Here is a 15518-nt window from a genome sequence, read left to right on the forward strand (position 1 = left end):
TGCTGGGGTCCTCACTCCTGGTCCTGGAGAGCCGCAGAGTGTGCTGGGGTCCTCACTCCTGGTGCTGGAGAGCCGCAGGGTGTGGTGGGGTCCTCACTCCTGGTCCTGGAGGGCCGCAGGGTGTGCTGGGGTCCTCACTCCTGGTCCTGGATGGTTGCTCTTTTCAATGTTCATCATTGTCTGAGATCTCGGTGACCGACTTCCTCAGGTAAATAGCATATTGCTGGTAAAGTTACTGTCTTATAGAGTCAACGCTATAACACTTTTATCTTTTATATCATGTTATATATTGTATCTTATCAGGCTTTGAGTAATGTCATAATTTAGCCATGAGGTCACTCTTAATTTTGATTAACTTGGATTCAGTTACTGGTTGAGGAGCAATAAATGGAAATTGTCATAATTTCATTAAGTATTATGTATTTTTTATTATCAGTATTTATGTAGGGGAATTCAATAGTTGTGCATACAATCAATAATGAATTATTGCACACGAATGAATTATAATTAACTAAATAATTCTAATTCTAATTCTAATGATATATAATTATAAAAAATATATTATTAACAATGAATAATTCATTATTGCACTTCACAATATCCATCCATCCATCCATTATCTCAACCCGCTTATCCTGAACAGGGTCGCAGGGGGGCTGGAGCCTATCCCAGCATACATTGGGCAAAAGGCAGGAATACACCCTGGACAGGTCGCCAGTCCATCACAGGGCACACACACCATTCACTCACAATCCGCCTAACCTGCATGTCTTTGGACTGTGGGAGGAAACCCACGCAGACACGGGGAGAACATGCAAACTCCGCACAGAGAGGCCCCGGCCGACGGGGATTCGAACCCAGGACCTCCTTGCTGTGAGGCGGCAGTGCTACCCACTGCGCCATCCATGCCACCCACTTCACAATATCAATCAATGAAATAATTCAAATGAAATACACACATTACATATGAAAATATTTTCTTTTCATTGGATTACTGCAACTCCCTCCTAGCCGGTCTCCCAGTGTGTGCCATCAAGCCCCTCCAGCTGGTCCAGAATGCTGCAGCTTGCCTGATCACCAGTTAGCCCAGGTCGGCTCATGTCACTCCGCTTCTCATTGGCCTCCACTGGCTTCCTATTGCCGCACGCATCCGATATCAAGGCCCTAGTGTTGGCATTTCAGGCTGCTAAGGGGACTGCCCCACCTTACATACAATCCTTGATCACTCCCTACTCCCCAGCTAGACCACTCCGGTCTGCCAGCTCTGGTCGCCTTATGGTTCCCTCTCTACGTGCACCTGGCGGTCGAGCTGCACGTTCACGCCTGTTTTCCGTTCTGGTTCCTCAGTGGTGGAATGACTTGCCTACCACTGTCAGGACAGCAGAATCCCTCCCCCTATTTTGACGCAGACTCAAAACACACCTTTTCAAACTCTACCTTAGTCCTCCTTCCTGATCTCCCCCGCCCCCCCTTTCTGATATCCCTATCCTCCTTGTCTACCAAAAAAAAAATATATATAGCACTTATAATGACGACTATATGTTTAGAACAGCATTCCATGTGTATTTTCCTCGTTATGGATGTGATGTTTTGACTTGTGGTAGAACCTATGCACTTGTAAGTTGCTTTGGATTAAAAGCTTCTGCCAAATGACAAAAATGTAAAATGTAATGTAATGGAGGTGGCGGTGGTCAATGGAATGGCAGACAAGCACTTCTCCAGAGAGGTCTCCTTGTTTCTCATCTTAGAGGTGGGGGGCTTGTCCTGGTACAGTGTCTTTCGCTGCAGATTTTTTCCCACTTTGTACCTATAATTCTGTTGCTATGATTCGTTTTTTACAATTGCTAAAAATTCATTTTTTCGTACAACTTCATACAACTCTCTGCACCAACATGCAGCTTGTCAGTTCATTTCATTCACAAAATGGATCAAAACTACTAAACCACTGCAAACATGTGGCATTACAGTCGACGCCCCATTTTCTGTTAGTGATTTTCAGATTGTACTGTAGAAATTTATAGTTTTTGGTGGCTCAGCCTGATTTTTTGTAAAAGCAATGAAAAAAAACATTCAGTTTGGTCCACGTACAGTGCTCTTGTGCTGTGAAAAGTTCTAAAAAAGATTCTTTCTGGAGGAATTCTCAAATGTCCCAATATTTTCACAAATCTCACAAATCAGTTGTGTTGTCATTGCAAATGCAGGATGCACAAAATGCTTTCACATTTAATGGGACAGATAAACATTTTTGAAATATGGTTGTCACCAGGATATATGAGCATGCTCTTTAAATGTGCAAGTCCCATTTCTGGAAAGCAGCAGATCTGGGTTATGTGGAAACTTCAGAATTTGACTCGCTCTCTTATGCTCTCATACAATGATGTGTAGGCTGTGCTCTTGTCTATATATCCACATTGCATTTTGGACAGGTCTCGAGTTCCTGGTTAGCTTCAGTCATGAGGTGAGAAAAAAAAACATGACAACTGAATGGCTTTAAGAATTCAAGAAATTCTTACTTGCATTTGATAATTTCACTTACAGACACGTCAAGTAAGGACAGTAACTTGGCAGTTCCAGTTGTGTGCAGTGCACTTCAAAAGCATCCCCACCCTCATTAAGACAAGCAAAGGAGGCTGAATAAAGAAAAGGCATAGGCAATGATACTCATTTATAGGCACACAAAAATGGGAAAATTATATTATCTAATACAGTTTCTCAGGGGAAAAGATTTTAACTGGTAATATTGCTTCCTAAAAAGATGTTTCACATTTATTTGCACTCCTCATATTGGTCCCGCTGTTGCAGCCTATCCACTTCCAAAGTGTGCATGCCACAGTCATAGCGCATGGTCATTTATCCTTCCTGTCTGGCTATTCAGCAGTTCAGCAGGAGATCAGCAGTTTCTGAGGTACTCAAAAACTGGCGCTGACAACCCTTCTACAGTCAAATGTGCTTAGACCATGGATCTTGCTCATCCTAATGCCCATCCGAAACCTCTTCACCATGTCTGCATGCATTATGTATTGAGTTGCAGCCGCACAATTGCTGTTGCCGTTTGGAGCAGGTTGTTTGTATTAACGAGCAGGTGTACCTAATTACGTGGTCAGTGAGTGTAAATGCACAATATCTGTAAATCATCAATATCTGTCAGATCAAGTTTGTCTTCAAGTGCTCTTTGCCAATAAATGTTGTCATTGCTTGCGATTCCGTCTATGCCTAATCACAATGCAGGAATACTATAACCTGTGGAAAAACATGTGTAGCTTTGGGAGACATGTCACTCATAATATTTTCAAAATAGTTGCTAGACTAGATAGTATGCTTCTGAGCGAATGTTTGACGATGCGAGAATAATATTTTTAAAAATTATATTCAAAGTTTACCTGTAAAAAAAAAAGGTGTCCTATATCACTAAACTCTTTTCACAGATCCAGTGTCGCTTTTCCCCGCATGGCACGTCATTCAGCTTCTTGATTACCTCAGCACAGTCTTCCTCACCCTCATTGTTTGGCTCCCCTGGAGTCCACATCCTGGGATAGAAAATAAAAGCATGATCACCGTTAAATAACCAAAATGACGCCCATCCTAGTGTAATCAGTACTGAGGCTGATCTGTTCTAATTCAAAATCTGCATGTGGTCAATTAGGGGGTCTGTGCTGGTCAGTAGTCTTTCAGTGAGATTGGGAGGCAGGCTGGGTCAGTGCTCACCCACTGGCAGGAGAGGTGCCATCCAACCACTTCCAGGTTCCCTCAGTGCCGATGTCATTCAGTCCCACCCAGAATCGTTGAGCAATTGCATTTGCAAGGAACTCCTGAAGACAGAAAACACAAAAATCTGATGACCCAGGTTTCACAGTAAACCAAAAAAAAAGGAAGTACAGCGAAGTCTGACGGACGGAATGAAAAAATCCTCATAATGTATGTGCTGGTGAGCGCCCTAAAAATATGTCCGCCAAGGCCAACAATGTTTCTTCTTCAAGCACGGTGGCTTCTGTTAACTTTTCTAACAACTTACTGGAGGTTTTTTTTTTTGTTCATTGTGAGCATAAGTACCTTACAAGCTGCTGTTCATGACACAGACATTGGTTAATCCATTTGAAATTTGAAAGGAAACTGTCTCTCCCCATATATTTTCAAGAATCAAATGCCCAGTTGGCCTGACAGTATTATTCCAGCAGGAGCAGGTTATGTTAGCGTCACAGATTTGATTTTGGATGGGAAAGAAAGTATAAATGTACACTATACAGCAGTAAAACACCAAACAGAGAATGTCTCACCATCTCTTCCTCTGTTTTCACCATAGCAAGAGTAGCACCCATGGCTATACACTGCTCTCTTGCCATCTCCCAGGTGCTAGTATTATTGGAAAGGTAGTAGGCTTTGCAGCCAAACCGCTTCCAGCCTGAAATCTCCACAAACACTATCGGTGCTGGCAAAGGGCGGTAAGAAGGAGTCAAAAGAGAGAAAAGATTAAAGACCACAAAGAACTCCCTGTTCATGTCAGAACGGCAGAGTCTATGACCACTTTCAAACACAGACTGAAGACTCATTTAAATGCATTTTGTGTTTACTCTAAATACAAAATCACCTTTTTTCTAATATTAAATTTTTCTCAAGAAAAATTCAGCTTGACTAATAGGCAGAGGCAGATAGAAGAATTCGGGAAGGGGGCAAATACTTTTTTCCCCCCACACTATATAAAAAGATGATCATGAATATACAACAATCTCAAATGATGAATATTTATATATAAAATATATATTTACTCAGTTCCTTTTTTCTAATATTAAATTTTTCAAAAGAAGAATTCAGCGTGACGAATATGCAGAGGCAGATAGAGGAATTCGAGAAGGGGGCAAATACTTTCCCCCCCACACTGTATACTCTATATAAAAAGATGATCATGAATATACAACAATCTCAAGTGATGAATATTTGGAAGAATCTTAACTTCTATTCAATACATTCTCCTACAAGACTGACGGAAGCTTGGAAGTCAGATAAATTTCTCTTGAGGAAAATGTCTCCTTGCTTGAAGATTATTTTATCCCTCACTAGTTGGTCACTGATTTTGTTCCTCCATTAATTACTGACAAGCAACTGACAGTGTAACTGAACCTTAGTGTATCAGAGATTTGCTTAGCACAGGCCAGTGACAACAGAGGTGCAGAAAACAAACACACTCATAATTGTTTTTTACCTTTCACGTTTAATGCCGAGACTTTGGCATCAAGATCCTGTATCCCAGCATTGATTTGTGAGTCTATAGATGACACACACACACAGAAAATGAAAGAAAAAAATAAACATGCCTGTGAATAGCTGAAAACACAACATCTCTTTCTAAATAAAAATAAATAATATGTATTTGTGCTATGACTCACACATGCATATCCATGCACACAGCCCAGCAATCTGCAGCACCACACAGATGGTGACAAGGAAGTAGAGATGGCAATGTGGTCTCCTATGACCTAGTCTCTTCAGGCTGCACCTTTCCCTCCCTACCTCACCACCATGATTAGGCTTGTATATGCCATCGACTATAATGGTTAGTTATATATAGATATTGTCGTGTTATTTTGTTTGAGCTATAGTATTGTTGTACTCGGGGTATTCTAGCTGCCAACCATGGGATGCTAGTTCGTAAGTTGATGTATTCGTGAAGGGTTCCGATTGTATCTGTATGGTCACGCTCGGACTCGTACCGTACTGTCCTCTTCACTCTTGTTCCTGTGTTCGATCTGCATTTCATTGTACATCGCTCTGGATAAGAGCGTCTGTTAAATACCTTGTAATGTAATGTAAAGACAGGGGTGTGAAACTGCATAAGCAACCTGAGAGACAGAACATGAGTCCCATCAAATTGCTAGTTTGCCAAGTTAGTTTTTGTGATTATTCATTTCAATTGATTGGTTGCAATTATTGAAGACAAAGGTGGTTCAACCAGTTATCATGTTTAAGGGGGCAATGTCTTTTTCACAAGGTGATTTGGGTGTTTGATAACATTTTTCATTAAATTAATGAAATCTTTAAAAAATATATATTTTTTTTTAAATGTGTTTTGTGTTTACTCAGTTCCTTTTTTCTAATATTAAATTTTTCAAAAGAAAAATTCAGCGTGACGAATATGCAGAGGCAGATAGAGGAAGTCGAGAAGGGGGCAAATACTTTTCCCCCCACACTGTATACTCTATATAAAAAGATGATCATGAATATACAACAATCTCAAGTGATGAATATTTGGAAGAATCTTAACTTCTATTCAATACATTCTCCTACAAGACTGACGGAAGCTTGGAAGTCAGATAAATTTCTCTTGAGGAAAATGTCTCCTTGCTTGAAGATTATTTTATCCCTCACTAGTTGGTCACTGATTTTGTTCCTCCATTAATTACTGACAAGCAACTGACAGTGTAACTGAACCTTAGTGTATCAGAGATTTGCTTAGCACAGGCCAGTGACAACAGAGGTGCAGAAAACAAACACACTCATAATTGTTTTTTACCTTTCACGTTTAATGCCGAGACTTTGGCATCAAGATCCTGTATCCCAGCATTGATTTGTGAGTCTATAGATGACACACACACACAGAAAATGAAAGAAAAAAATAAACATGCCTGTGAATAGCTGAAAACACAACATCTCTTTCTAAATAAAAATAAATAATATGTATTTGTGCTATGACTCACACATGCATATCCATGCACACAGCCCAGCAATCTGCAGCACCACACAGATGGTGACAAGGAAGTAGAGATGGCAATGTGGTCTCCTATGACCTAGTCTCTTCAGGCTGCACCTTTCCCTCCCTACCTCACCACCATGATTAGGCTTGTATATGCCATCGACTATAATGGTTAGTTATATATAGATATTGTCGTGTTATTTTGTTTGAGCTATAGTATTGTTATACTCTGGGTATTCTAGCTGCCAACCATGGGATGCTAGTTCGTAAGTTGATGTATTCGTGAAGGGTTCCGATTGTATCTGTATGGTCACGCTCGGACTCGTACCGTACTGTCCTCTTCACTCTTGTTCCTGTGTTCGATCTGCATTTCATTGTACATCGCTCTGGATAAGAGCGTCTGTTAAATACCTTGTAATGTAATGTAAAGACAGGGGTGTGAAACTGCATAAGCAACCTGAGAGACAGAACATGAGTCCCATCAAATTGCTAGTTTGCCAAGTTAGTTTTTGTGATTATTCATTTCAATTGATTGGTTGCAATTATTGAAGACAAAGGTGGTTCAACCAGTTATCATGTTTAAGGGGGCAATGTCTTTTTCACAAGGTGATTTGGGTGTTTGATAACATTTTTCATTAAATTAATGAAATCTTTAAAAAATATATATATTTTTTTTTTAATGTGTTTTGTGTTTACTCAGTTCCTTTTTTCTAATATTACATTTTTCAAAAGAAAAATTCAGTGTGACGAATATGCAGAGGCAGATAGAGGAAGTCAAGAAGGGGGCAAATACTTTTTTCCCACACTGTATACTCTATATAAAAAGATGATCATGAATATACAACAATCTCAAGTGATGAATATTCGGAAGAATCTTAACTTCTATTCAATACATTCTCCTACAAGACTGACGGAAGCTTGGAAGTCAGATAAATTTCTCTTGAGGAAAATATGTCTCCTTGCTTGAAGATTATTTTATCCCTCACTAGTTGGTCACTGATTTTGTTCCTCCATTAATTACTGACAAGCAACTGACAGTGTAACTGAACCTTAGTGTATCAGAGATTTGCTTAGCACAGGCCAGTGACAACAGAGGTGCAGAAAACAAACACACTCATAATTGTTTTTTACCTTTCACGTTTAATGCCGAGACTTTGGCATCAAGATCCTGTATCCCAGCATTGATTTGTGAGTCTATAGATGACACACACACACAGAAAATGAAAGAAAAAAATAAACATGCCTGTGAATAGCTGAAAACATAACATCTCTTTCTAAATAAAAATAAATAATATGTATTTGTGCTATGACTCACACATGCATATCCATGCACACAGCCCAGCAATCTGCAGCACCACACAGATGGTGACAAGGAAGTAGAGATGGCAATGTGGTCTCCTATGACCTAGTCTCTTCAGGCTGCACCTTTCCCTCCCTACCTCACCACCATGATTAGGCTTGTATATGCCATCGACTATAATGGTTAGTTATATATAGATATTGTCGTGTTATTTTGTTTGAGCTATAGTATTGTTATACTCTGGGTATTCTAGCTGCCAACCATGGGATGCTAGTTCGTAAGTTGATGTATTCTTGAAGGGTTCCGATTGTATCTGTATGGTCACGCTCGGACTCGTACCGTACTGTCCTCTTCACTCTTGTTCCTGTGTTCGATCTGCATTTCATTGTACATCGCTCTGGATAAGAGCGTCTGTTAAATACCTTGTAATGTAATGTAAAGACAGGGGTGTGAAACTGCATAAGCAACCTGAGAGACAGAACATGAGTCCCATCAAATTGCTAGTTTGCCAAGTTAGTTTTTGTGATTATTCATTTCAATTGATTGGTTGCAATTATTGAAGACAAAGGTGGTTCAACCAGTTATCATGTTTAAGGGGGCAATGTCTTTTTCACAAGGTGATTTGGGTGTTTGATAACATTTTTCATTAAATTAATGAAATCTTTAAAAAATATATATATTTTTTTTAAATGTGTTTTGTGTTTACTCAGTTCCTTTTTTCTAATATTACATTTTTCAAAAGAAAAATTCAGCGTGACGAATATGCAGAGGCAGATAGAGGAAGTCGAGAAGGGGGCAAATACCTTTCCCCCCACACTGTATACTCTATATAAAAAGATGATCATGAATATACAACAATCTCAAGTGATGAATATTTGGAAGAATCTATTCAATACATTCTCCTACAAGACTGACGGAAGCTTGGAAGTCAGATAAATTTCTCTTGAGGAAAATGTCTCCTTGCTTGAAGATTATTTTATCCCTCACTAGTTGGTCACTGATTTTGTTCCTCCATTAATTACTGACAAGCAACTGACAGTGTAACTGAACCTTAGTGTATCAGAGATTTGCTTAGCACAGGCCAGTGACAACAGAGGTGCAGAAAACAAACACACTCATAATTGTTTTTTACCTTTCACGTTTAATGCCGAGACTTCGGCATCAAGATCCTGTATCCCAGCATTGATTTGTGAGTCTATAGATGACACACACACACACACAGAAAATGAAAGAAAAAAATAAACATGCCTGTGAATAGCTGAAAACACAACATCTCTTTCTAAATAAAAATAAATAATATGTATTTGTGCTATGACTCACACATGCATATCCATGCACACAGCCCAGCAATCTGCAGCACCACACAGATGGTGACAAGGCAGTAGAGATGGCAATGTGGTCTCCTCTGACCTAGTCAGGCAAAGCAAAGTTATTTAAAAGTATGCAGATCACTCATCTCAATGTTTACTGAACTGCAATGGGTTTCCTGATCATGTTGGATCTTAAGATCAGAAACAATTCAGTGTTACAAATATGCAAAAATAAAGGAAATGGGGCAAATACTTTTCCACACATTAATGATTGCAAGGTTCTTGAGCAATGGTCATTCTCTTGCTAACTCCTTCTGTAGCACCCTCTTGTTTACCAGCCTGACCATGACATAGCCAAAATAAAATGGAATGGGATGAGAGGCACATTCCTGGTCTCCTTCTGCAAACCCTTGGGGGTTCCAATAAATATTATGACAGTAGTGTATAATATTACTGTAAATATTATGGAAATAAAGTCAGAGAACTGCAAATATTAATTGACAATGGCACTGAAATAATCATTCCCCGTTGTTTTTCTAAGCTATGTCTAGGCGGGTTTCTGCGTTTTCATTTCCCCCTTGTTATAGTATTCGTACCCTATTATGTTTCCCACCTGTTGTCTGTTTGTTTTGCCCACCTCTCTCCCATGCCCCACCTTGTTTGTCACCTTCCTTCATGTATTTAAATCCCAGTGTCTGCTTTATACTTTGTCAGAACGTTGATCAATTTTCAGTTGCCGATTCATAGTAAGCATGATCATTTGAGATTTGTGAACGACACCCTTTGCCATTGATTCCGAGTTTGCCTTACCTTTCTGTATTGTTTGCCCTTCTGATTATTTGGTTATTTTGCCTTCATCGACTCTGTTTTTGCCTCGCCTTTTTTGTACCTCAGCCCTGACTTCACAGATTTTTGACCTCTGCTTTGTTTTTTTGCATCTCGATTCTGCCATTGTTGATTCTCTGATTAGCTGGCTTGATTTGGACTGAATAAAGACAATGTTTTTACATACTCCTGGTCTGCGTCTGGGCCCTCACAACTGGAGCCGTTCGCCCATTTAATCAGCCATTTCCCGTTCTGTTTCATTTCCATTTTCCTTATTTCCCATGCAGGGGGTATCAAGAAGCAAGATTACTGAATTAGCTGGATACTGTATAAACTGGAACGGCTGTTTCAGAAGGGGGACATATTTTATATTTCTGCAATATTTACTTTCAGTGCCCATGAAAAATAATTAGCGATGAAGCTCCTACACTTTTTATTGTAGGCTATTGGCTATTGTAGCCTGTGATTGTGAACATGCATTTAAAATGCAAGTGTATTGTGTGCGCTGCAAGAATGGATGATTGTAAGCAGGATTTTAAAGAGGCTTTTTCAAGACTAAACTACAGAGACACTTTAGTTTCTAACATGTTTTTTTAGTGTGATCTTTCACACTGTCACACTCTCATGTTCCAGTTCCCCTTGTGTCTATTAATGCTGCCCGTTTAGGATTTATTTATTTATTTATTTTCCAACAGATGCAGTTAAAACATACATTTCATAGATACAGGGGCAACAGTCTCGCACACAGGAATGTCAGGTCCAGCCAGTGGTACAGTTACCTCCTCTCTGGGGGGTCTGTCTTCCAGCTTGTTGTTCCTGGTCACACCACTTCTCCTGGTTGCTGGGGAGCGTCTCAAAATGATACTCCTCAGCTGAAACAACATCATGTCTTTTTTTTTTTTTTTTTTAAAAGCCTAACTCGGGACAGGAGTTGGAAACTAGCAATAGCTATAAGCTCTGTATGCAGAACATCAGCTACATGGACCTGGTGTAAACTGGCGGTAATGATGTTATGTCTCTTGGTATTGTCCCTACTCAAATAAACAATAAAATAAAAATAAAATAAAATCAACTCCAGGCCTACTCTACACATTTTCACACAACCTACACTTACCACACACACTGTTGGGATGTGTCCCGTTTAATGTTTGTCATGTGATGTTTCATGTTTAGTTATTGTCTTAGTTACGTAATTGTCATGTCACGTATTATGTTAGTCTAGTCTCGCCATGGTGTTATGCTTTATTTCTTGTTACAGTCCTCTTACGTTTCATGTTTAGTTGTTACGATTTTATTGTTAGTCTTGTCATGTCACGTTTTGCAAACTTGTTATGTCACGATTTATGTTTGTAGGGCAGGATAGGTTTATTACTAACGATTACTAATTATCCTGTTAACTTGTCAATCCTCCACACCTGATTTCCATTCTCATGCTGCTCTCAATCTAATTGTCTGCACCTGTCTACACCTGCATATAAACTCAGTTCCATGTCTTGTCTTTGTGAAATGGTTGCCTCCTGTTTGTCAGTGCATGTGTTAGTGGTTTTGTCAAGCCATTGTCTACCTGTTATGATCCAAGATATGTTTATTGACCAAAGATTATTGACTTCTGTTTTGTTGGCCATTGCCTGCCTGTACCACGACTTTGCCTGCTGTCTTTGTGCTTTTACCCCCCGGATCAGACTTCGGTCTTTTGCACCGTCATCGACCCTGAGCCTGCCTACCGTCTGCCTGTACTTCTGCCCCGCTGACAGCTTTCCTGGCTACTGGACTTTCTGCATAGTGTACCGATTACGAGACTGCCTTCTCCCTCGGTACTGTACTTTGGTTTTAGCTGGATTTTACGTATGAACATTGTTTGTTTTTTGACTACGCTCACTGGACATTCCCTGAATAAAGCCCTGACGGGACTTTATTACACCCCTTTTGTCTGAGCATTTTGTGTCCAACCCCCCACGCACCCATCTCAGGATGTTTACTCCTCTCTACAGAAATATTGATACTTACCACACACACTTTAATCATTGAGATCTTCACCCATCCAAACACTGTTCACTTAAACCCAGGCTAAGTTGATTCTCTACAAGCCCCATACAGATATGATACAGCAATATCCAAACCTCTGTACTTACAGTATTTAATGCCATGTGGCATAAACCTGTTTTGCAGTTAGGTGAAAAAAATAGTATTTGTTTTTACTTCTTTGCTATTGTCACAATCTTCACACATTTTCACCAAACCAAATGTTAATTTGGGGACAGAATTTCATTGACCTTGAATCTGGCCCTGGCATAGTCATCATTGCAGTCTTCCATCAAGCATTTCAAGCAGCGTTAACACACATCTCAGGTGTAGAAACTGTACCTGAATTGTTTGCATAGATATTTCCCTCCATTATGCATCTGTGGGTTCTTGCAGCTGACCAGGACTCGTCTGGTTTCTCTTCTGGCGTGTCTGAGCCTCAGTGTCTATATGTCGCTTCTGTGTGAGTGTGGCCCTCAGCCCTTCTCTTCTGCTTTCTATGAGACCACATTCTGGTGATGACGCCCATGTTATAATGAAAAAAACACAGTCTTTTCTGTGAAATCATGTTCCCAGCAATTGTTGCTGTGTTTCCAGTATGTGTGTGTGTGTGTGTGTGTGTGTGTGTGTGTGTGCCACCCAGCTCATTTGCATAGCTGATAACTCAAAAACTATAAATTGTTACCAAATGAAAGGGGTATACATTTACTCTATAGACCCATGTCTTGATCAAAATATCGTTTTTTTTTCTGTGAAATGATGTTCCCAGCGATTGTTGCTGTATTTACAGTGTGGGCATGCATTGCTGTTTACTTTCAATTCACAAGCAGCTCATTTGCAAACTATAAATTGTTACCAAATGAAAGGGGGTATACCTTTACTCTATAGACCCATATCTTTCATAATTTACAAGTTTTTCTGTGAAATCATGTTCCCAGCAATTGTTGTGCATATAGTAAATGTATACCCCCTTTTATTTGGTAACAATTTATAGTTTTTGAGTTATTAGCTATGAAAAACAGAGAAAAGACTGTGAAATGTTAAAGATATGGGCCTATAGAGTAAAAGTATACCCCATTTCATTTGGTAACAATTGATAGTTTTGGAGTTGTCAGCTATGCAAAAGAGATGCTCGTGAATTGAAAGTCAATAGCAATGCATGTCCATACTACACTGTAAATACAGCAGAGATGGTTGGGAACATGATTTCATATTTAAAAAAAAAATTTTTAACTATACAATGATAAAGATTTTGGCTTACAGAGTAAGTGTATACCCCCTTTTCATTTGTTAACAATTTACAGTTTTGGAGTTATTTGGAGGTCGGAAGTTGGAAATTTAAACTTGAAAATCCGATGCGAAATATAACTTCCTGAATTGAGTCGGCTTGAATCGTAGGGAAACCACAGTGAGAAACGTTACAGGCTGGAGTAGTCTCAGACAGCCCGCCCACAGTTACACTCTCATTGGCTGTTCGCAATGTCAATCAATCAGTGTGAACGAAATCGGTGCTTATGTTTTTATCAGTCAGGAAGGTAGCGAACAACTCTACGCACAGCGAGAACACTCGGAAAGATTCGCCGCTAGTCAAAAAAGATTCCCGGCTGAAGCCTCGCAAGCCTGGTGACACCACTGCTTGTCAGTGTGACAGGTTGAAATATTGAATATGTTGAATGGTAACGTTAGGGTTGAAATATCATTTAAATGTCATCATTAAATAACATCAAACTAGTTCGCTAGCTGACGTTAGCTAACGTTAACTGACTAAATTGAAGACGAGTGACTAATTAGCTAACGAACGTTAGTCTCAACAAGAAATAAATTACTTGAATGCGGTGTTTCTTTAAATATGGCCGGCCCCCTTGTGTACTACTAGCTAAATCAGCTAACTTATCTAGTTAGTTAGCTAACTTAACGGTACCTAATCTAACCGATAGCTTGAAAGAATGTGTATTTGTGTGCTGCGCATTGCAATACAAAGCAGAGCTTTGTAGTGCAAAAGCACACACCTTATTATTCTCAGCCATACTTCATAATTTTAATTTTATTTAATTTTCTTCCTTCAAAAGTTTGGCATGCTACTCCTCCCACAGCTTTGAGAAATCCCAGGCAAGATATATATCAAAACGACCGGAATAGACGGGAATCGACGGGAAAGACTTTTCTCAAGTCTGCCACATCTCGTTTTCTTCCAAAATCTGAAAAACCGACCGAAAATCTCACAAATTGATCAAACCCACCCCTCTTTGGAGCCACACCACGTCGTTATACTTTGTCGCAGAAACGTGATTAAAGGTTTAAACGGGTCACAAGACTTTGAACTGTGTTGGTCTAAAGACACTTTTTGATATCTTCTACGGTTTTTACAAAATCACAGTTTATGTTTTATGAAATTTTTGAGATTTTCAGATTTTCAGCGTGGCTTTAGAGTGCAGTGACATCACCCACTCTAGCATTCAGCCCTTCTAAATTTTATCAAAAATATTCAAGACATTCTCATCTTACTCCCACAGCTTCTACTCTACAACAACAATTTATACATCAAAATGTAGAGAAACTTGTCCTCTCTCATTCAATGTTACTATCCATTGTCCATTGAGATAGGACTCACGGTTTTTTAATAAATCGCCCAAAAGTGCAGAGAGTGCCGGATCCAGCTCTCATTGACTCCAATGTTATCTGAAGCGTCAACTGCCGCGTAAAGTAGGCACAATATGGTGATTTATAAACTGTCACCGCTCCTGCATTTCAAATCCTACAGACACATCTCATAGATCGGAATCGCCATTGAAGTCTCGGGTCGCTCAAAATACAAAAATAAATTAGATCTGACTTATACTTTTGAAGATACATGGATTTGTTCGGCACCAGCGCCAGTTAGCTTCACCACTAGCATTCAGGCCGTAAGCAGTTAAACATTTACACAAAGTTGTACGCAGTTAAACATTTACACACAGTTGTACACACAAACTGCCGCTACTCCTTCAATTTTCACAGTACCTTGACATATTATATATCAAACCGAGGCTAGCCCTAGCTTCGACCACAACATAAATATGAAGTCTAAAACTGACACAAATAAGCACAATACATGTAGTATCACTCGTTTTAACCGCAGCATTCACAGCCTGTGACCGGAATAGAAACGGAAGTAGCCGAAGCTAGCGCTAGCCTTGGCTAGCTTCCCATGTTATCTGAGTGGTAAACTGCAGAGTAAAATAAATAAAATATGGCGATTTTTAAACTGCCACAACTCCTGCATTCTAAATCCTACCGACACATCTCATAAATCGATCTCGCCACTGAAGTCTCGGTTCACTCAAAATTATTTTTTTTTAAATGTGAGTTATAGTTTTCAAGATACAGCGATTTGTTT

General features: G+C 39.5%; 1 protein-coding gene across 4 annotated transcripts; it reads right to left on the reverse strand.

Moving 5' to 3' along the window:
* Positions 1–2485: 2485 nt before the first annotated feature.
* Positions 2486–12622, reverse strand: LOC133122249 (C-type lectin domain family 4 member E-like). Of its 4 annotated transcripts, XM_061232121.1 has the most exons (10): positions 12485–12622; positions 10900–10992; positions 9306–9395; positions 9118–9180; positions 7817–7879; positions 6506–6568; positions 5198–5260; positions 4275–4426; positions 3706–3809; positions 2486–3527 (listed from the first exon to the last, which is right to left on the reverse strand). In XM_061232121.1, exons 1-10 carry the CDS (start codon positions 12513–12515, stop codon positions 3401–3403), a joined length of 849 nt encoding a protein of 282 aa, XP_061088105.1. In that variant the 5' UTR covers positions 12516–12622; the 3' UTR covers positions 2486–3400. The 4 variants fall into 4 exon arrangements, with proteins under 4 accessions (XP_061088105.1, XP_061088107.1, XP_061088109.1 ...); XM_061232123.1 differs by lacking the exon at positions 5198–5260; XM_061232125.1 differs by lacking the exons at positions 5198–5260; positions 7817–7879.
* Positions 12623–15518: the final 2896 nt, after the last annotated feature.

Source organism: Conger conger, chromosome 2 (assembly GCF_963514075.1).
Source record: "Conger conger chromosome 2, fConCon1.1, whole genome shotgun sequence".
Taxonomy (NCBI): Eukaryota; Metazoa; Chordata; class Actinopteri; order Anguilliformes; family Congridae; genus Conger; species Conger conger.